This window comes from Triticum urartu, chromosome 6A (assembly GCF_056163025.1).
Source record: "Triticum urartu cultivar PI428250 chromosome 6A, HENAU_Tu73, whole genome shotgun sequence".
Taxonomy (NCBI): domain Eukaryota; kingdom Viridiplantae; phylum Streptophyta; class Magnoliopsida; order Poales; family Poaceae; genus Triticum; species Triticum urartu.
Window position 1 is genome coordinate 56,342,689 of NC_141878.1, and position 21,237 is coordinate 56,363,925.

The 21,237-nt window shown below is 48.4% G+C and overlaps 2 protein-coding genes across 5 annotated transcripts; both read left to right on the plus strand.

Annotated features, from left to right (window-relative positions):
- The first annotated feature begins 9,855 nt into the window (after positions 1-9,855).
- On the plus strand, positions 9,856-14,336 carry LOC125513723 (putative F-box/kelch-repeat protein At1g15680). Of its 4 annotated transcripts, none has more exons than XM_048678903.2 (3): positions 9,856-11,179; positions 12,240-12,354; positions 14,029-14,336. In XM_048678903.2, the coding sequence occupies exons 1-2, from the start codon at positions 10,090-10,092 to the stop codon at positions 12,326-12,328; spliced, it is 1,179 nt and encodes a 392-aa protein (XP_048534860.1). In that variant the 5' UTR covers positions 9,856-10,089; the 3' UTR covers positions 12,329-12,354; positions 14,029-14,336. The 4 variants fall into 4 exon arrangements, 3 of the variants coding, with proteins under 3 accessions (XP_048534860.1, XP_048534858.1, XP_048534857.1); XM_048678901.2 differs by lacking the exon at positions 14,029-14,336 and adding an exon at positions 13,413-14,022 and having other exon boundaries at positions 12,240-12,358; XM_048678900.2 differs by having other exon boundaries at positions 9,858-11,179; positions 12,240-12,358.
- Positions 14,337-16,334: 1,998 nt separating this feature from the next.
- Positions 16,335-18,368, plus strand: LOC147963894 (uncharacterized). The gene is made up of 2 exons (XM_087531313.1): positions 16,335-17,122; positions 17,241-18,368. Exon 2 carries the CDS (start codon positions 17,248-17,250, stop codon positions 18,298-18,300), a length of 1,053 nt encoding a protein of 350 aa, XP_087387439.1. The 5' UTR covers positions 16,335-17,122; positions 17,241-17,247; the 3' UTR covers positions 18,301-18,368.
- Positions 18,369-21,237: the final 2,869 nt, after the last annotated feature.

Here is a 21,237-nt window from a genome sequence, read left to right on the forward strand (position 1 = left end):
TTGCTTATAGACCCTGCAAGTGTTTGTCTGAGCAGGCTCGGTTTTTTGTGCACAAACTGTCATTTTAGCGTTTGGTTGGACGATAGTAGTAGAAGTGTTGGGCAGCTGAATGTTAATAGTAATCTGAACAAGATAGTGCAGTTGAACCGTGGTGTTCTTCATACTCATATGCAGGGAGGCTACTTGATACATCATGATTGGGGACAAGGATTGCATAGTGGACAACAAGTCACCTGGGGAGGCATCCGTACATATCAACATCCTTTTGTTGTTATGACATGGAGTTCTGCTATAGCTAAGTGGATCTTGCTGCAACTGTTTGATGAGTTTTCAGAAACTTTTCCTTGTCACAAACTGTTCAACGGGCAGCTCATTCTTCGTTCAGTGAAGGAAATTTTGGCACAAGCTATCAGTGCTAGGCGTGGGAAAAGGCTGTGGGATCCTGGTGTTTCAGCAGTAATAACTAACGACTGTCGGGTAGTAAATCTCAGTCTTGCAATAGGTGAAGCCAATAGGAGTTTACGGAGCTCAACCACAATATATTGCCTATGCTCGACATGTCAGATGTCCAGTGGCTTTTATGCTGACAACTTCTGGGATCCGACTGACATGTTCTTTAGGAAGCAAATCATGGTATGCACCATGAGGAATTCTTTTATGTTGAACTCTTTGTCAACAGCACCACAAAAGGACCATTGTCCAACAATGCTTCTTATTACCGGAATACAACATCGATTGACCCCAGGTTATGTGCGCTGGACATGGGACCCTGGCGGCTTTTACCATTGCCCGTCTTGGGGGCAAGCCGGATTTCAAGAGGGCGAGAGTGTCATGCCCGACCTATGCGCTGGTAAGCGCAGCTGGGTGGTGGGCCATCTCTTGGAGGTTGGTCCCACATGGAAGTCACATGGAGGCAAGGCTACATATACAGCAGGGGGAGCACAGGAGGAGGCAGCGAAGGAATGAATAAATGTTCTGAATCTCATCTCGTGTCCTTATGGTCCTCATCCCCTTCTGTGATTCCTCACCCCCAATTCTCCCAAATTATCCCAAATCGATCCAAATACTAAGCTAATTTGTGCATCCTCGATCCATCCAATGATCGGATCGTGACAATTTGGTAATCGGAGCAAGGTTGATCCACCCAAAATTTTCGCTGCCCCGTGATTTGTTCGTCCGCTCGATCGGTAACATCCGTCGCGTCCGGTGCGGCTTCTTTCGAGAGGCCGCTCGAAATCCATCGTGGGGTTCGATCCTCGGCAACAGCCATGACAGCGCCGACCCAACCATCTGCCCAGACAGCCACGTTCTCTCCGGCATGGCCGCGAACACCGGTGAACTGAAGGTGTTGCTCGAGTCCCTCCTCAGCAAGTTGGATGAGACTAAAGCCACCGATGACAAGCGCCTGGGAGTGCAGCGCGCCTTCAACGAGCAAATCCACCATGATATACAAAAGCAAATCCATCCTACCCGCAAAGCGCCTGACGGCGTCTGCAAGGCGCGCGACACCACGACGGCCTCCGCGACATCCCAGGCAGGCTCGCCCACGCCGGACCTGCCGTGTTCACCAGCAGCAGTGTCACCGCTCCACCCTCACCAAGGCTCCACCTCATATGCGCGGCTGGTGACGGACTTGCCCCCGTTCCTTCCGACTAGTCCTGCAGTCACCACTCCAGTTTCTGTCTACCACATGTTCGACGAAATGCCTGAGAGTGAGTTCGACCGTGCATGCGTTCCTTCCGACTAGTCCTGCAGTCACCACTCCAGTTTCTGTCTACCACATGTTCGACGAAATGCCTGAGAGTGAGTTCGACCGTGCATGCGCTCACTGCTAGAGCTGACACAGATGGGCACAGTGGCTGAGTATACGGTGATGTTTTGGGAGTGTCTACACCATGTGCTACATCTCAACCCCAGCCTAAGCACCAAGTGCTTCATCCACCATTACATCAAGGGCTTGCACAAGAATATTCAAGCAGCCGTGAAGACACAATCTCCGTCTAGCATCACCAGAGCGTCCTGCCTTGCTCGAATAAGGGAGGAAGAGATCTTGAAGGATGAGGCGATGGGCGCCAACGAGCGTGGCGATGGCTACGACCATGGAGTACACGGTCGCATGTCTACTGAGGCCCTCAACATTGTCTCCTCTGAGTTAACTACCCCAGTGGTGTGCAGTGCAGACTGCGGCGTCGATGCCAACAGTTTTGCTGCACCGACACCGATCATGGTGCTCGACACAAACCACAACATCGACATCATCGACGGCAAGTACCCGGCTGCATCAACGCCTACCACCCATTTGACAGATGGCTCGGGCCAAGTTGTCGACATGCCACTCTCAGCGTCCCCAACCACCACTACACCGAGGTCTTCGCTGCGTCCAGCAGCTGAACCAACGCTCATTTGCAATTCTGCGGCACCCACTACAACCCCGTTTGCATCTGGGGCTACAGATGTCAACCACAGTGTCAGCCTCGACACCGTCAGCCAATATGTGACAAAGGCGCCCACCATGGTCTCGCCATTCCGGCTCCGGGCAGAGGCTTACGCACACCTAAGGTTCGGCTCCATGCTTTCACTGCTACTGTTCGGGGATCACCAAGCCAGTGCCCCACCAAAACCACCATGGTCGTCCCTTGTGCAAGAACAGATCGGTGGGGATGGAGATGAGGTCACCACCTTCACCAAGGTCTTCCAAGTCAGGTGGTGCAAGCATAGTTGGTGTGTAGTGTTACCGTGTTCATTGTCAATGAAGGTGGTCACATCCCAACCATGGTCGCCATCTCCACACGTGGAGCTCTATGCCAGGGGAGTAGGCCAGCCGTCATGGCTACCACCAGAAACATGCACTTTGTTGTTGCTGTCAGGGAATGATTCTATTATGCCAGTGATTGAGCTGAAGCCATGGTCGGATCCGCGGCAGAGTCAAGGTAGTGGAAGTGTGGTGAACAAACTGCAACAGTATGGATTTGGGATGTCGAATTGGGTCCATGTGTTCGTTTGGAGGAAGGCTGGGGCAAGCAACTTTGGGAACAATTACATTAAGAAGCAATTGAGGGTGGTTGTCCTGGACTTTCAAAGGGTAGCACTTGGGTGTTGCTCACATGCCATAAACTGGCAACTGGAGTTCCTGAAGCTCTATGAAGTGACAAAGGTCAACGAGAACAGAACACCGAGACTATGTGTAGATAACATGTTTCTCTGGGCAACAAAATACAAAGGGTTTGATTACCAGTGGAAAGTGAAATGGCTCGCATATAATTGGTGCGGCTCTAAGAGTTCAAGTGATTACGTTGTATGGCTGACCATGGAGAGATCCAGTTTCATCTACCTGGTGTTATTCTCACTATCCTTCGTTGAGCTAAAACCTTGGGCACCACCTCAGTGCAACGGAAGTTTAGTTGGCTCATTACTCCAATTTTCTGTAGCTATATAGGGATTCATGCTCAAGGTACAATGCTCTATCTCCTCTGTAAATATCATGGCAGAATCAACACATTGTTTTCCAGTCAATGCTTCCGGATATTTCTCTATCACCATCTTATGGTTACTGGAAGTAACATTTTGGAAGAACAAGTTCGACAAGGATGAGCTTGTTTGCTATAATCCTGAGCATTTATTGCTTATAGACCCTGCAAGTGTTTGTGTGAGCAGGCTCAGTTTTTTGTGCACAAACTGTCATTTCAGCGTTTGGTTGGACGATAGTAGTAGAAGTGTTGGTCAGCTGAATGTTAATAGTAATCTGAACAAGATAGTGCAGTTGAACCGTGGTGTTCTTCATACTCATATGCAGGGAGGCTACTTGATACATCATGATTGGGGACAAGGATTGCATAGTGGACAAAAAGTCACCTAGGGAGGCATCCCTACATATCAGCATCCTTTTGTTGTTATGACATGGAGTTCTGCTATAGCTAAGTGGATCTTGCTGCAACTGTTTGATGAGTTTTCAGAAACTTTTCCTTGTCACAAACTGTTCAACGGGCAGCTCATTCTTCGTTCAGTGAAGGAAATTTTGGCACAAGCTATCAGTGCTAGGCGTGGGCAAAGGTTGTGGGATCCTGGTGTTTCAGCAGTAATAACTAACGACTGTCGGGTAGTAAATCTCAGTCTTGCAATAGGTGAAGCCAATAGGAGTTTACGGAGCTCAACCACAATATATTGCCTATGCTCGACATGTCAGATGTCCAATGGCTTTTATGCTGACAACTTTGGGATCCGACTGACATGTTCTTTAGGAAGCAAATCATGGTATGCACCATGAGGAATTCTTTTATGTTGAGCTCTTTGTCAACGGCACCACAAAAGGACCATTGTCCAACAATGCTTCTTATTACCGGAATACAACATCGATTGACCCCAGGTTATGTGCGCTGGACATGGGACCCTGGCGGCTTTTACCATTGCCCGGCTTGGGGGCAAGCCGGATTTCAAGAGGGCGAGAGTGCCATGCCCGACCTATGCGCTGGTAAGCACAGCTGGGTGGTGGGCCATCTCTTGGAGGTTGGTCCCACATGGAAGTCACATGGAGGCAAGGCTACATATACAGCAGGGGGAGCACAGGAGGAGGCAGCGAAGGAATGAATAAATGTTCTGAATCTCATCTCGTGTCCTTCTGGTCCTCATCCCCTTCTGTGATTCCTCACCCCCAATTCTCCCAAATTATCCCAAATCGATCCAAATACTGAGCTAATTTGTGCATCCTCGATCCATCCAATGATCGGGTCGTGACAGTGTGTGACGTACTGACGTGTGCTTTTGCTTGGAAGATGATATTTGCTAGCGAACACAAAAAAGGCTACACGGTTTTTTATGTGCTCGCTTGCTTGTTCCCTGTTTTGTTGCAATGAAGTGCGGATGTGGCTGATTCTGCACATGGCCAGTGCCAGCTGGCTTTGGGCTCTTTTTTTCCCCGGATAGTAGGTTTCTGGGTGAAGGAGTAGGTTTTGCAAAATTTGGACCAAACCATCACAGGCTGAATAAGTTTGTGTGCCCCTGATGCATTTATCTCTAAGCTAATCATTGAATGTTACTAAAGAAAGGTAATCATTGAATGATCGATCAATTATATTTATGATAACTTTTGAGTTCTTACACTTCATGGAGATTAATAAAGCAAAGAAGAACATGAGTTATGCGTAGAAAATTGATATGATGAAAGCCTATGACCGTTTGGATTGCTATCATGGGGAAACCAATGTTCTGCTTGGATTTCATTGCTGGTGTATTTCTTTTGGGTCTATCTAGGACATATTTAGATGTGTCTTAGTTATTGCACATCTGAATGACTCAATGAAACATAAAAAGGAAAAAAAAGTGTGTCTAGAGCACATCTAGATGTGCTCTAGTTATTGCACATCTAAGTAAGTGAATCAAGTATAAAGAGAAAAGGAAAAAAAGAAAAAGAAAACATCCACACGAATCTCAACGTAATATCAATGTCATAAGATTTAGATGTGTAATACTTATGACACATCTAGATGTGCTTTAGCGAAACTGGGAAAAGAAATACCGACATGAATCTTCCCCTAAAATCAATGGCATAGAACTTAATTCGTAAAAAAAAATGGCATAGAACTTAGATGTGCAATACTTATGGCACATTTAGGTGTGTTTTAGCTAAAAGATGTATTTTCTACTCTCTCCGTCCCAAAATAGGTGTCTCAACCGGTATAAAGTTGAGACACTTATTTTGAGACGGAAGGAGTAGTTTTGAGTGGTGATCAACTTGAGAATTTTAAACCGAATAGAGAAATCCGTCAGGATCCAATGTATTTGTATCATTTGCTACTAAGAGACTATCATGTTTGTTGAAAGACTCTCTAATTGTACAAACAAAAACACAAGCATTCAAGACATTGAGTTGATAACTAAACCATAACTGTACGTACGAGTAGCTGGTCAATTATTTATTTATCCAAGTACAAGCCTCACTTTATTCTCGCTTGCAAGTTTGCAACAACACATCAAAATCAAATCGACCTGCTTGTCTTGTGGAAGTATAGCTCCGATCAGGCGTAGTACTTGATGTAGCTACTGTAATCGCTCTGCTTGTCGAAGTATCGGTCCCAAAGCATGACCCCCGCTGTAGTTGTCCTTCTTCTCTGTTGAGTATCGTGATTATTAGCAAAACTAGGATAGCGTAAGATATTATTTTACCTTGCCTTATACTTTAAAATGACCATGTATTTCTATATATATATATGCCTATGAGGCTCAAGCAATACAACGACAATTCTATCAAAACCCTTTCTCCTTTCCAACTTGGTATCTATCGCAAGTCAATCATAAACCCTAACCGCCGCCGCTTCCGCACCCGCGCGCCGCCCCTGGAGCGGTCGGCCTCCATGACCGCCGGGGGCCGCGCCGCCCGTACCTAGGGTTCGTCCGCTGGCCGTGTTGGCCGTCTGCCCTAGAGAGTCTTTTTCTCCGATCCTTTGATCCGGATTTTCTCTCTCTCGTCGGTCACTTTGATCGGCATCTCTTTTTTGGTTTTCCGGTCTATGTGATCCGGTTTGCGTCGCTCATCGCCCCCGTCGATCCCGTGCGCCTCTACTCCAACACCGACGCGATCGGCCGGCTTCTTCACCGATCCGACGGCCTCGCGCGCCCCGACCCGGCGGCCTTGCGCGCCGTCCTTGCGTCGGCATGCCGGTTGCCCCGACCCGGCGGCCTCGCGTCATGCGGCGGCTCTACACCGCCGCCCTTCGTGCGACGGCCCGCCCGTCGATCTACGTCGGCCGTCACCGCCCTGCTCCGACCGGGACACCTGCATCACCCCGACCCGGCGACCTCGCGCCATGTGGCGGCCAATCATAGCCGCCCTGCCGCCCGCCGCCGCCGGCTTCATCTTGGACTCTGCCTCCACCGCGCCTCCACCGAGCGGCGTCCCCGACCTCGCGCGCGATCGGATTGATCACCCGCCCGCCGCCGCGATCCGCCTCATCTACGTCGTGCGACCGACCTGGCCCGTCGGTTGCGCGCGCCTCCGCAGGCCCCATGAAGACCGTCCCGAGTTCAGCGCGCCCCTGTACCAATCGAGCAATGGGCTGCCGCTGCGTCGCCCCGTCGGGCCGCAGCGCCGCTGCCCCGTGGTTCTTCTCCCAACTGCACCGACCCGCGTCACCGCTGCGTCGCCCCTTCAGGCCGTAGTCCCGCGGCCCGCGGTCCACCGCCGCCCAGAGGCCGTCCACTCCAGGTCGTTCCCGTGGCGGCACCGACCCTCGCGCCGCCACCGCATCGCCCTGTCGGGCCGTAGCGAGCGTGGCACGCGGTCCATGCCGCCGTCTAGAGGCCGTCCCCGCGGTTGCACCGACCCGCGCTCCTCCGCCGCGCCGCCCCTTCGGGCTGTCGCGCCCCGGCCCGCGGTCCCTGCCGCCGCCCCGAGATCTTCCCGTCGTCACCCCGACCTGCCCGCCGCCGCTGCGTCGCCCCTTCGGGCCATAGCGCGGCGGCCCATGGTTCACTTCATCGTCCACACGCGTTGACTTCCTGTGGTATGCGTCGCGCCACCTCCCTTGGCGCGGGAACACCACCGTCCGCGGCGGTCTTCGTCATGCTGTCGGGTTCTTCGCCTACTTCGAGCATCGCCGCCGCCGCCGCCGCTCTTCTTTGGCCGCCGCCGCTACCCACGTAGCCGCCGCCGCCGCCCGTCCACCTCCTTCGTCTTCGTCCAGCACCGGCCCGTCGCCAGCGTCGCCGTCATCTACCCCGATCACTTCGTCTACTCCGACAACCGCAGGCAACGTCGGCTCCGCGCTGATTGACGCCGCAACTGTCGTCGAGTCCTTCTTTGATGGCCTCTCCGACTCCTCCGACATGGCGTACAACTTGTGCAGGTCCTCATCTATGCATGCCCGGTGCTGGCAACACCGATACGTGCCTTCGTCCATGATGTTTCCCCGGGCCTGGCAAGCCTGGTGTGGCGCTTCGTCAACTTCGTCTTCGTCTGTCTACGCATGCCCGGTGCTGGCAACACCGGTGCGTGCCTTCGTCTACGATGTGTCCCCAGGCTTGGCAAACCCGCCGCGACGCGTCGTCAACAACGTCTTCTTCCCGGCGCACCACTACTTCGACACCACTGCGCCCATGCTAACTCGGCGCGCTCTTGCGTCCGCGGCTCCACGGCGACATCCTCGACACCGGCTCCCCGACTCGACATCGACCACGACATTCTACGCGCGGCTACCTCGACCACGGCTACACCACCCTCGGCTCTCGGCTACATCGACAAACGGCACAAAGGGCTACCGCCTGCTTACGCAACCTTGTTGGTTTCCACTCCAGCCACGACTCCGCGATGCGTCGACCGTTACGACTGTGGGGGGGTGTCCGTCGGCTTGCCTTCGGATTCTTCTCCAGTCTCACCGTCTGCGTCGCTACCGTTGTGACTGCGGGGGATGTTGAGTATCGTGATTATTAGGAAAGCTAGGATAGCATAGGATATTATTCTACCCTGCCTTGTACTCCAAGATGATCATGTACTCCTATATATATACCCATGAGGCTCAAGCAATACAACGACAATTCCACCAAAACCCTTTCTCCCTTCCAACTTGGTATCTATCGCAAGTCGATCCTAAACCCTAGCCGCCGCCGCTTCCGCACCCGCGCGCCGCCCCCGGGGCGGTCGGCCTCCATTGGCGGTCGAGGTGGAGAGGTCGTGGCCGGAGAGGTCGAGGTGGAGAGGTCGTGGCCGGAGAGGTCGAGGTGGTACTCTCCGTTGGCGCCGAAGACATTGAGGAAAGACATGGTGACCATGGTGTACATGCCGGAGTCGCACGCCTCGCGCAGGGACCCCTCGGCCTTGTTCCGTCCCCAGAACACTGTCACCTGGCCGGTCTTCCCCGCCGCCAGGCCCGGCGGCACCAGGGATAGGGCCGCGGCAACGATGGAGAGAAGGGTTAGGAGGCAGGCTGGTGGCCTCCCGGGTGCGAGCGACGCCATTGCTGGTTTCTTCTACTCGTAGGCGTAGCTAGCTTGGGTATTGCCTTTGCTTGTTTTTGGATGAAGAAAGTTTTTAATGGACAGCAAATAGAATTAGTTGTGCATCTTCTGATCCTCAAAAACCAACATCCACATTCCTGCTAATACCATCATACATATGCTATTTGTTTACTAATTATTCCTGCAAAAAAATGATAACACTAAGGAACAATAAGTTGCATCATTGACCATTGTACTTCAGATAGATTGGTAATAAATTGCTTTATGCTTTGTCGTGAGAGGTTCAAACTTTACAAGGATTCAACTATCTTCGTACATAGTTGTTCACTCATCAAAGATTTGAAGATAATTGTTCATTCAAATTTCAAGGTACGGTCTTCTTCTTCCTTTCTCATATGGTTCCTTTTAAAATATAGTATTTATTTTGCATTTCGTCCTAGCCCCCCCCCCCCCCCCCCCAGATTTCTAGAGACGCTCTGCCTCCATACATATGGATATGGGGTTGACGACGGTCGGATCTTGATGGAAGGCTGTGGCGTGTGGGGAGGCCACGACCATCGCGACATTGGTGGAGGTTGTCTAGTTCGAGATCGCGAGATGTGCGGTGGGTTTTCCCCGAGTGATTTTTTTCATTGTTTTTTTACATGCGGGAGGGGCCGAAAGTGGGCGAAGGACTGGTAGAACGCGTTGGAGATGCCCTAACTAGGGATCCAAGCGGCACACTGTTTAAGCCCACTTATCAGTCTAACGGTTCAAACAAGTTCTCTTTTTCTAAGAAAATAACTACTATCAAGCTAACCAAAAAAAGGGCTTTGCGCCGTCGTTTATCGCGCCATTTACATCCCTACCTCTAACCAACGGTACTGATTTTTACCCGTGCTATGCTTGAAAAAAAAGTTTGGCACCTCGTTAACCCCTCCTGGTTGAAGAAAATAAAAACAGAGCACCGTTTGGACAACGCACAGCGCCAACCTTGTGTGGGGAATATACAATCTCATGGGCTTTTACGTTTCTCTGTTAGTCATGGCCTTATGGGCTCTCACCAGCAGCGGTCTCATGGGCTGGCTAGTCGTCCCCGTCTCTTCAGCGTCACTTTGGACCTGGGCTTGACTGACCGCACACCCTGCACGACCTGTGAGCGAGATGACGACGACCAGCTTCCTCCCCCGTTCCGCGGCGGCGCCGCCGCTGGACGACGACGACCTGCTCTCCGAGATCCTGCTCCGCCTCCCCCCGCAGCCGTCCTCCCTCCCACGCGCCTCCCTCGTCTGCAGGCGCTGGCGCAGCCTCCTCTCCGACCCCGCCTTCCGCCGCCGCTTCCGCATCCACCACCGCCGCAGCCCTCCGCTCCTCGGCTTCATCGACGCGAACCAGGGCATCACCTTCCAGCCAGCCCTGGACGCCCCCGACCGCCTCCCCCGCGGCCACTTCTCCCTCGACCTCCACGACCGCTACATGACCCTCGGATGGCGCCACGGCCTCGCGCTCTTCTTCCTCCCGATCCCGCTCCAGGTCGTCGTGTGGGACCCCGTCGCCGGCGTCCAGCACCGCCTGGCCGTGCCCCCGGGGTTCGGGTTCCACCCGTTGGAGAACCCCATCAACGGGACGGTGCTCCGCGCCGCCGGAGAAATCGACCACTTCCAGGTGGTCTTGGTAAGCAGCGACGGGAAGCAGCCTAGAAGAGCGCTCGGCCGCGTTTACTCGTCGGAGACCGGCGTATGGGGCGATACCATCTCATGCCCGGTTCCATTGGTGTCTATGGTTCATATAGGCGAGCCCGCTGTACTGGCGGGGGATTGCATTTATTGGTTGGTTTCAGCATCCAATATCATCGAGTTTGATTTGGATAGGCAGACCCTAGCTGTGACATTGTTGCCAGCGCAGGTGCTTACCAGCCGCAATCGCCATGTCGTGGTTATGCGGACAGAGGGTGGTGGGATGGGTCTCATCGTCGTGTCAGACTTCATCGCCCAATTATGGAAGAGGGAGACAGACTGTCATGGCGATGTTTCTTGGAGCAGTTGGAGAACTATTGAACTGGACAAGTTACTTCCCCCAAATTCAGAGAAAGAGCCACCGAATATGATAGGTTATGCAGAGGAAAATAATGTGGCGTTCTTCTGGACAGTTGTTGGTGTCTTCATGGTCCACCTTGAGTCGTTGCAGCTCAAGAAACTTCCTGTGACCGGCATCGCTTATCGTTACTATCCATTCGAAATTGTCTACACTCCAGGTACCTTTTCACTGAGGATATAACAAAACAGAGTTATTTTTCGTTAAGTGGCTGATTAAATGCCGCTTTAGTAAGTAGTGTAATATCACTTGTTTCTTTTGCTGCTTGGTGACCTTTTCAACACATCTCTTCTGAACCTGCACAATGTTGCTCCTAATATTGTTATTTTATTACCAAACTTTGCACTATCTGCTTCAAGTCAGAGCTATGGAAAGAAACATAAAAACTACTATATGAAGTTAATTATAGGCATACCCTGAGAGGGAACTATCTGGTCTGGTGGCTATGCAGTTGTCAAATAATCAAACGGATAATCCTTTTCCATGACATGGATCAAGCACAGATCAGCTATCTAGGATATATAAGTTATATAAAAAGTCTGCACTAAAACAATCAACATCGAGGTTGGCTAGTTCTTTGTATAACGATTAACCTGAATCACAGTGGCCTGCGGCCTGCCTATTGAAATATGCAAGGGTTGTATAATGGTAGTGTTAGCGCATAGCCGCAGTGCAGTTTGTGTTTCAAGATGAGGTGCATAGCAGTTTGAAGTCGCGAAAAACTATAAGAATAATTAGCTTGAACAAACTATAATGTCGAACAGGTAGCCTTGCATTTGGAAGCTTAAAAGCTAGTCCATCCGTTCACAAATATAAAATGTTTTGGATATTTCAATATGGACTACATACGGACTGAAATGAGTGAACAAACACACTAAAACATGTCTATATACATCCGATTGATAAAAAGTTAGAACATCTTATATTTCAGTATTTGTATTTCTTTATTTCAGTATGTTATCTCCGCTGAGTTTGCTAATAATCTTAAATCCACAATCGTTACTTGGTTTGAAATTTACAAAATAATTGTTCATTTATCACTTGTAGTAGACCCCTATTGCAAGTGTTCGTTTATAGCATAAAAAAAATCAATTACTTGAGTTAATTTCATCTTTTCAAATTACAGCTGCAAGTTTATCTAAGTATCTTGTTTATGCCTCCTCATACCTATTTGACCGTTTCTTTGTAATGTGCCGTTTGACTTATTATGCTTATAACAGGCATTGGTGGTGGACACGAGGGAGCGGAAGTTGTGAGGCATTTGTGGTGGACACGGTGTAGACAATACATACGGCGATTATTCAGTTAGATATGATATTGTGATGTACTGGTCAAGTGGGTAAGCTTATCTTCCACATGCAAGTTGAGTTATCTGAACTGTTATTTTCCGAATATGTATTGCTTTACTTATTATTACCATTTCTCAAGTACCAAATTGCAAGAGCATACGCTATGAGTCTCTCTACAACCCTTTGCTCAACTATTGCCCACCTAACGGCCTCCCATCATGCTTTCATGGATCACTGCCTCCTGGATGTTTTCTTCTGGCCCAGCTTCTTTGCCTTCTCATAGATGAGGAATCTTGTCATGTTAAGCGGGTAGCAGAATGAAATACTTCCTCCTTCCTGTGCTCAGTGAGAAACTTGAATACTCTTTCCTCGTTGGTGGTTCTTGTAATTGGGTGCTGGTAGATGGTGCAGTTGCGATTGTTTTGAGTGACAATTGGGATCTCAGTGAACGTGATCTGATTACCGGAGTGAAATCTCCGGGTATAATGAGTATCTTGATGTTCCCTTGGTACAAATTTCTGAATGGACCAAATAGTATCCTCTGTATTGAAACTTCTGTTGTCATAAGGAAAAATAACCCATGGACCATATGTTTGCATTCCTTATCATCTTCTCTCATCGATTCACACTTCATTTAGGTTTTTAATATAATATAAATACATCTGGGTTAGCAATTGTTCATGAAAAAAAATGCCTATTGAGCTATAAATGCAGCTTGACTGAAGATCTAAAAAGGTCAGTTGCCATATCTGCCAGCAAACTGATAATTACTGTTTGAAGTATAACGAAGGAAATTCTGCATTACTAAATACTAATTCATGTCCCGTGGCTACTAGCATTATTATTCATTCCCCCCCTGAAACTTGTTTGGTGACGGTAAATTCATTTTCTCCCTGAAATTTGTTTGGTGACTGTAAATTCATTTTCCCCCTGAAATTTGTTTGGCGACGGAATCTAGCTAAACAAATCTTGAGTAGAGAAATACGTAATAAGCTGTATCAGCAACATGCACTGAAACTTGAATAGTTGATAGATCAGTAAGCCTTTTATTTTCCTTGGCATTAGTGAACATCTGTGGATGAACAATGTCTTTACTGTTTGTAGTCTTCGGTGGAGAATCAAATTTTGGTTGTGCCCTTGGATGCCATATCCTCCCGTATCTTAACTTCTGGTGGCCTATGTTTGCATTGATTATGTTGTATATTATATAATAGGTTGGTGTTTTCTCTCTCGTTCTTTTTAGTATAGTTCAATTAGCACGATTATTAGCTGATTCAAGATGTACCATTTTCACCACACTCCTAGTTGCATATACACATGAAGTCATTTTGATGTATACAGGTATTTTGGCTCCCCTTGTTCTCTATGTGTTTGGGTGAAAGTATATGCCAGTAGCATATGTTTGGTTACCTCCTTGTTCTCTAAATTACTTTCTGTCAGTTTGTTCGGTTGGGGTTGGAGAGTGAAAACCTCAGTGTTGTATTTTGTAGTATGAAAGCTTATGTAGATGTATATCAAGAGTAAGTCTTTGTTCAAAGTGAACCCCTTTATGTGGATGATTTCACCCACATATGTAATCATGGCTTGGTTATATATACTTCTAATCAGTTCTGAACCTGTTTATGATTCCATGAGGGGAAATAATTTTGGACCAGTGAGAAATTCATAATTTTTACGGTCAACAGCCCTTTCACCTTACCACTCGCCACCTCCTTTTCAGGTTAGCGGGATGAGGCGTGGTGCGTGTGATAACCACTTTGTACTTGTTAAAAGCTCATTTGTATGTGTATCTTACCACTTTGCTTTTTTTTTTTTGACATCATATCTTACCACTTTGCTGGTGTTAGTATATAGTATTGTTGTACCTATGAAAATGATAGGTGTATTACAAGAACATGCGTGTTCTTATGGTAGTGCTCGTCAGCTTTTTCTTATGTACTGTATATACAAGGCTTGGTTGAATTGTGAATGTGTATGCAAATATCTGTTGAATATGTATGGTTAATGGTAACCGGTAAGATTGCTTTACCTGTTGTCTGTCTACCTCTCATTGTGTCTTCTCAATCTCCGGCCGGTCCATGTCGTGGAGGATGGTCGCCGCTGCTCCGTTACTGCTGGCATCAGGCCGGACGCCGATGTCACAGCCCTAGCTCAGGCCCTGTTGTCTTGTTTGATCATGATGTCATCATGTTTAAAATTCAAATGAATTTGAAATGAGGATTGTTAAACCCTAGCAGTAAATGAAATTCAACTAGGGTCAAAATTAAATCTTTTCAATGAACCCAAAATGCCTTTCATAAATGTTCATCACTTTTGAATTGGTCTAGAACCTTTGTCAAAAATGGTGCACACTTCTCTAGGACTCTTTGGATTTTTGAATTAAATCATAAGTATTTGAATTTGGACATTTAAATTCTATAAAGTATTTTAAATGTCCAAATAATCTTGAAAGCATTTAAGGGCTATTGGAAATAATTCTACAAGTGCCCACAAATATTTCCAGGATTTTATAAAATGATTTAGTATTTTTACTAAATCAAAACAGAGCAAATAAATAGAAAACATAAAGAAAACAGGAAAGAGAGAGAGAGGGCACTGACCTGGCAGCCCACTTACCTGGCTAGCTGGCGGCCCGGTACGACAGCCCAGCCCACCAGGGGCAGGGGCGTCTTCCTCCCCGCGCCAGTTGGATGCCGCGCGCGTGGTCGCCGCGCGCCGGCACGCGCCCGAGCCATCTCCTGCTTCCCGCCGCTGCCCTGATGCGCCTGGAGACGCCATGACACCCCCGGACCTCTCTCACTCTCCCCCGTGTTTTCCCCCTCCTCTGATCTCTCTCTCGCTCGGACCCGAGCGTGCCCGAGAGCGCCGCGGTCGAACCCGCGCCTACCGTGCTCCCCTCGCCTCCTCGTGCTGCTCACGATCTCCGACGTCGTCTGCCACTTCGCCTCGACCAAGCCCCGAGCGCTCGTTCGCCCTGCATCGCCGCCCCGTCAACTTCTTCCCCGCTCGGCCGTCAAGATCGCCGACGACCTCACGACGTCTCTAGCCCGCCCCCGAGGTCGCCAACCCCTCAGTTCGATCCGTTGTGAGCTGCTGCGTCGATCCCCCCTCTCTCCTGGCTCTTTTCCTCCTGCTTGTTGTGATTAGTTAGCGCATATTAATTAGAGGGAAATCTCCCCTTGTCCTGCGGCATGCAGGCGTCTTGTAGCAACCGACACATCTCTTTTCCCCTCTCCTCTAACCGTTGCATCGGTTCCAACCATCGCGTCTTGTGCGATGCGTCTCTTCCAAACATATATAAGCTGTACTATTTCTATCAATCAATACAAGTTGATCTTTTCATTCAAACACGTTATCACGCACGCTCTGCCGAGAGCACACGAAGGCCTCGCCAACGGTGAGATGCCTGGACTCATCTCTTTCTTCCTCCGCCTCATCCGTGAGGACGGTCGCCGTCGCCGTTTCGCCGCCCGTCGCCATCATCAAGTAGGCGGGCGCCACCGACTTCGCCGGGCCGTGCACCGCCCCCGCCGTTTTGGACGTCGTGGCGCTGGAAAAGGCCACCATGCTGCTCTACGCGGCCCTGGACGTGGCCTCCGCGCACCTGGACACGGCCATCGCGCTGCTGCTCGCGGCGACCACGCCCCAACGGTGGCCGGCTCCGCCTGCGTAGGAGATGGTAACCCCGAGCCCAGGCTCGCGGCTCCCTTTCGGATTCCGCCTCCGCCTCCGGCGCCGGCTGATGAGCCGAGATTCTTCGTCTTCGTGCCGTTCCCCAACGGCGCTTCAGTGGCGAGCCAAGGCGCTGGACCGACGCTGGTGGCGCCGCCTGCAGACGAGGACGCCGGCCCGAGTCACGTCGCTGTCGAGCCTCCAGGCGCCGATGACACCGTCCCGGACGAGGCACCGCCGCCCCCGCGTACGGCCGCCCGACCACGCCTCCTGGACTCCGCGAGCATGGACGGTCGCTGCCGCCTCTTCGGCCGCGCTATCGCCGCCATCGACCGCCGCCCAAGTCGTCGCTCCGACCTTGCCTCCGATCTGCCGAACGGCGTCCCTGCCGGCGTCGTCTACATCTCCTCGTCCGAGGAAGAAGGAGGCACGTCGGCGACCACTTTGTGAGCAGCAGCAATGGAGTGTGTGGGGGTGGCGGCGCACAGGAGTTGGTCGGGAGGATTGGGATCCCTCGATCCCTAATCACCAGCCGTATAAAGGCCAGCCGACCGCCCCCACTCCACGTGGGCTTTGGGCCTGTGCCCAGATAGTCCCTGGCTACGGGCTGAATTGCAGAAATTTCTCTTTCTTTCTTCTGTTTAATCCTTTTAACAGTAGTTGTAGCAGTAATTTATCACTGTTTTAGTACTGTTTAGCCTATGTACATGTAGTTATTTACAGTCTAGTCTGGTATTTAGATTTACTCTATTTTAGGACTTGTGTAAATATTTGTAGGCTGTTTACATTATGTAATGTATTTGATAATGTAAATAAAGGACCAACATTATCTAGAAATGTCATGTTCAATGTGTTTACCACATTCCAATTTTCTAGAACATGTTCCAACGATTGAGATTAATTTCTCTCGTACAACAAACTTGCAAATTTTTGATACACGCCTCCCTCATTATATTTGGAATCACGGTCTATATTTTGTCCAATTCGACAAATGATTACCTTGAATGTGCATTTCCTTATATTTGAATTGATAACATACACACAGTAATAGAAACAAATGCATCTACTGACATTGCCAGATTATGTAGCCTATTACTGTGAGATCCATGCGATCTTGGACGTGTTATGTTCAATCAATTGAGGTCTACATTATTCAAGTTCTTCACTTGAGTATCAAATTTTGCACCATTATTACAATACAACCATGATGGTTTTTAATTTACCCTCAGTAAATTAATTATCTCTAGTTCATCCATGTAGGTAAACGATGACCGCAAAAGAATTTGAGGAGCTTGCCCTCAATGGCCACAACTACCCTACATGGGCCATGGACGTCAAGATCAGTCTTGCTTCCCGTGGGATAGCGCGTGCAATCCAGGACCCGGAGACTCCTCTACCGGCCGGAACCACGCCGCTGACAGAACAACAAAACTATGCAGCTTTATACATCATAAGGCATCATATTCACCCAGATCTTAAGTCTGAGTACTTAGAGGAGGAATCTCCCAGTACTCTGTTTCTAACCCTCAAAACAAGATATGAACAGCAGAAGGCAGTTGTCCTGCCAGAAGCACTCCATGATTGGACTCACCTTCGTCTTCAGGATTTCAAGTCCATCGGTGAGTACAACCACAAGGTTCATAAGATAAGTTCCAAACTGCGCTTTTGCAGGAAGGAACCTACTGACGCGGAAAAGATAGAGAAAACTTTATCTACAATGCTCCCTTCAGACAGGATCCTCCAGCAGCAATACCGTGCTCGCAACTATACTGTCTATTCTGAGCTTATTCATATGTTACTTCAGGCTGAAAAGCATGATGAGCTACTCGCTAAGAATGGCTCTCAACGCCCAGTTGGGGCACAACCTTTACCTGAAGTTCATATGAATGTCACGAATAGACAGAAGTTTGATGGTGCCTTTAGAGGCAATCAATCAAATGTCCAGAACAAGCGAAAGCGCATTAGGAACAGGAGGTCTAGGAACTCAGACAAGGGAAAAGGCACTGCAAAGCCCAAGCATGATAAATCTCTGCTTTGCAACAAGTGTGGATGCTACATGCACCCCACCGACAAGTGCAAGATCCCAAAGCATCTGGTTATGTTGTACCAGCAATCTCAGGGACGCAAAGCACCTCAAGGGAAGAGGTTCGAAGCCAATTTTAACCTTCATTCAGACAGCACCAATGGAGCCGGTAGTTCGCACGACGTTCCTCCTGGACCGAGCAACACCATTGCGTTCCATCAGCCAGAGGACCTTGCTGACACGGAAAACATGATGATTGAGTACACCTCAAACGAAGTGTTTGGAGACTTTGACTAGTCCCACAATCTCCATAGTGATCTATTTAGCTATGTCCATTTGTGATGTTGTAATAAGAATCTAAGTATTGTTGTCCTTATATTGTATCAGCACATTTGATATAATAAGATTGTAATTGTACTAACATATTTGATATAAATAAGATTGTATTCTATGTATTTACATGAGGATTTCTTATTGAAAGTTCTTTGTTTTATATATAGTTCTCTACGATGACAATCCGATGGAAGAGGAATTATGCCTTGTGGATAGTGCAACCACAAACTCCATACTGAGGGAGATGAAATATTTTCAAACTCTGAAAAAGATGAATGGAGATATTCTAACTATCGCTGGACGCGATACGGTAATCGTTGGCACTGGACGTGCCATATTTACCCTCCCAGGTGGTACACAAGTGACAATTGAGGATGCTTTGTTGTATCCCGACTCATCACGTACCATGATCAGTTATCGAGATATCCGTAAAAATGGCTTTCACATTGAAACTCATGAAGACAACAAAGAGGAGTATCTACTCTTCACCAAAGATCACGGATATGGCAAGCAGGTACATGAAAAAATTCCTTCTCTATCGTCAGGTTTGTACTATACGTACATCAAACCCGTAGAACATGTTGCATACAAAGTAATTTTTCAAAATGTTGACGCATTTCAAACCTGGCATGATCGCCTAGGCCATCCCGGGATCGGGATGATGAGAAAAATTACTAGCAATTCCATTGGTCATAATTTGCTTGAGTCAAAATTTCCTCAATCTTCAGACTTTGTGTGCACATCTTGTGCCACGGGAAAGCTAATTTTGAGACCCTCTCACCTCAAAATACAAGCTGAACCACTTCAGTTTCTTGAACGTATTCAAGGAGACATTTGTGGTCCATTCCAACCATTATCTGAACCTTTCCGGTATTTCATGGTTCTAATTGATGCATCTACACGATGGTCACACGTGTGTCTTCTGTCCACACAAAACCATGCATTTGCCAAGATAATGAGGCAAGTCATTAAGTTACAAGCCCATTATCCAGAAAGTCGAATTACGACAATTTGCATGGACAATGCTGCAGAATTCTCCTCACGTGCTTTCAATGATTATTGCATGGCCCTGGGGATTGAAGTTCAGCATTCCGTTCCATATGTCCATACACAAAATGGTTTGGCTGAATCATTGATTAAAAGGATCAAACTCATTGCAAGACCTTTGTTAATGAATTGCAGCTTGCCAACCTCTTGTTGGGGTCATGCGGTTCTACACGCTGCTGACTTGATACAATTGAGGCCTACTGCATATCACAGTACTTCCCCTCTGCAATTGGTACGTGGAAATCCTCCTAGCATTTCCCATCTGCATAAGTTCGGATGTGCTGCATACATCCCGATCTCACCACCACAACGGACATCCATGGGCCCACATAGGAAATTGGGGATCTATGTGGGGTACAAATCACCGTCGATTATTAAGTACCTGGAACCCCTTACTGGGGACCTGTTCACAGCCCGTCACGCTGATTGTATATTTAATGAGGAACACTTTCCGGCATTAGGGGGAGACTTCAATTACCAGAAAGAATGCCCGGAAATTGATTGGAATGCTCAAGCCATTTCGTCCTCTGATCCACGTACACAAGAGACCGAACTCCAAGTTCGAAAAATCATTAATTTGCAACATCTTGCAAATAACCTGCCAGATTCATTTACTGATCTAAAAGGTGTTACAAAGTCCTTAAACCCGGCCAGAAATGCGCCCAAAAGAGTGGAGGTACCAATAAAAACCACTCAACTCCCTGTTCCTAAAAAGAGGGGGAGTAGTACGGCCTCTGACCTAGAACAAGCTTCCAGCAAGCAACAAAGGAAATCGAGGAGAAAAACCTCGGAGTCAGTAAATGCAAGTCATCTCAACGTTGACAAACACCTTATGGGTAGTATACACCCAGTGGAAGGCCAACCTCCACAATCCAGCTTCAGTTTGCACACACTGGCTGGGCCATCGGAACACCCAGACTCACACGTATTGGGAAATCATGAAGAGTCACTAGGAGTGCAGGAAATTTCCATCAACTACATCGATTCTGGAGAATCTTTTGATCGTAAGTCTACGACTGTCGACATTTATTTTGCTGAAAAAATTGCAGATATCCTTCTCACTGATCATGATCCAAAGACCATCGTTGAGTGCCAAAAGCGCTCCGACTGGCCTAAATGGAAGGACGCAATACAAGCAGAAATTGCCTCGCTTAACAAAAGAAAGGTATTCACTGAAGCAATACCGACACCTCCCAATGTTTTCCCCGTCGGATACAAATGGGTTTTTCTCCGGAAACGGAATGAGAACAATGAGGTGGTGAGATACAAAGCAAGGCTCGTAGCATAAGGGTTCACGCAGAGACCCGGCATTGATTTCAATGAGACATATTCTCCTGTAATGAGTGGAACCACTTTCCGATATCTTATATCTTTGGCAGTGCAAAACCGTCTATCTATGCAGTTGATGGATGTCGTGACCGCATATCTTTACGGGTCACTAGATTCGGACATGTATATGAAGGTTCCTGACGGAATATCTATCCCGAATACAAGCGCAAAACGCAACATGTATTGTGTAAAACTTAATAAGTCAATATATGGCTTAAGACAGTCGGGACGGATGTGGTACAACTGACTTAGTGAGTTCCTTCTACAAAAAGGCTACTCCAATAGTAGTGATTGCCCATGTGTCTTTATCAAAAAGTCCTCTACAGGATTTTGCATCATTTCAGTGTACGTCGATGACCTCAACATCATTGGCAACATACATGACATTGATGAAGCACGCAATCACCTAAAGATGGAATTTGAGATGAAGGATTTGGGTAAAACCAAATTTTGCTTAGGTATTCAATTTGAGCACCTTCCCTCAGGAATCATGGTATACCAAGCTGCTTATATCTAGAAAATATT

Excerpts from the sequence above, each read along its gene's own strand:
- LOC125513723 (XM_048678903.2), top strand. The coding sequence starts at position 10,090 with ATGACGACGACCAGCTTCCTCCCCCGTTCCGCGGCGGCGCCGCCGCTG. Across the intron at positions 11,180-12,239 it reads CGAAATTGTCTACACTCCAG|GCATTGGTGGTGGACACGAG; the intron begins GTACCTTTTCAC and ends TGCTTATAACAG.
- LOC147963894 (XM_087531313.1), top strand. The coding sequence starts at position 17,248 with ATGACCGCAAAAGAATTTGAGGAGCTTGCCCTCAATGGCCACAACTAC.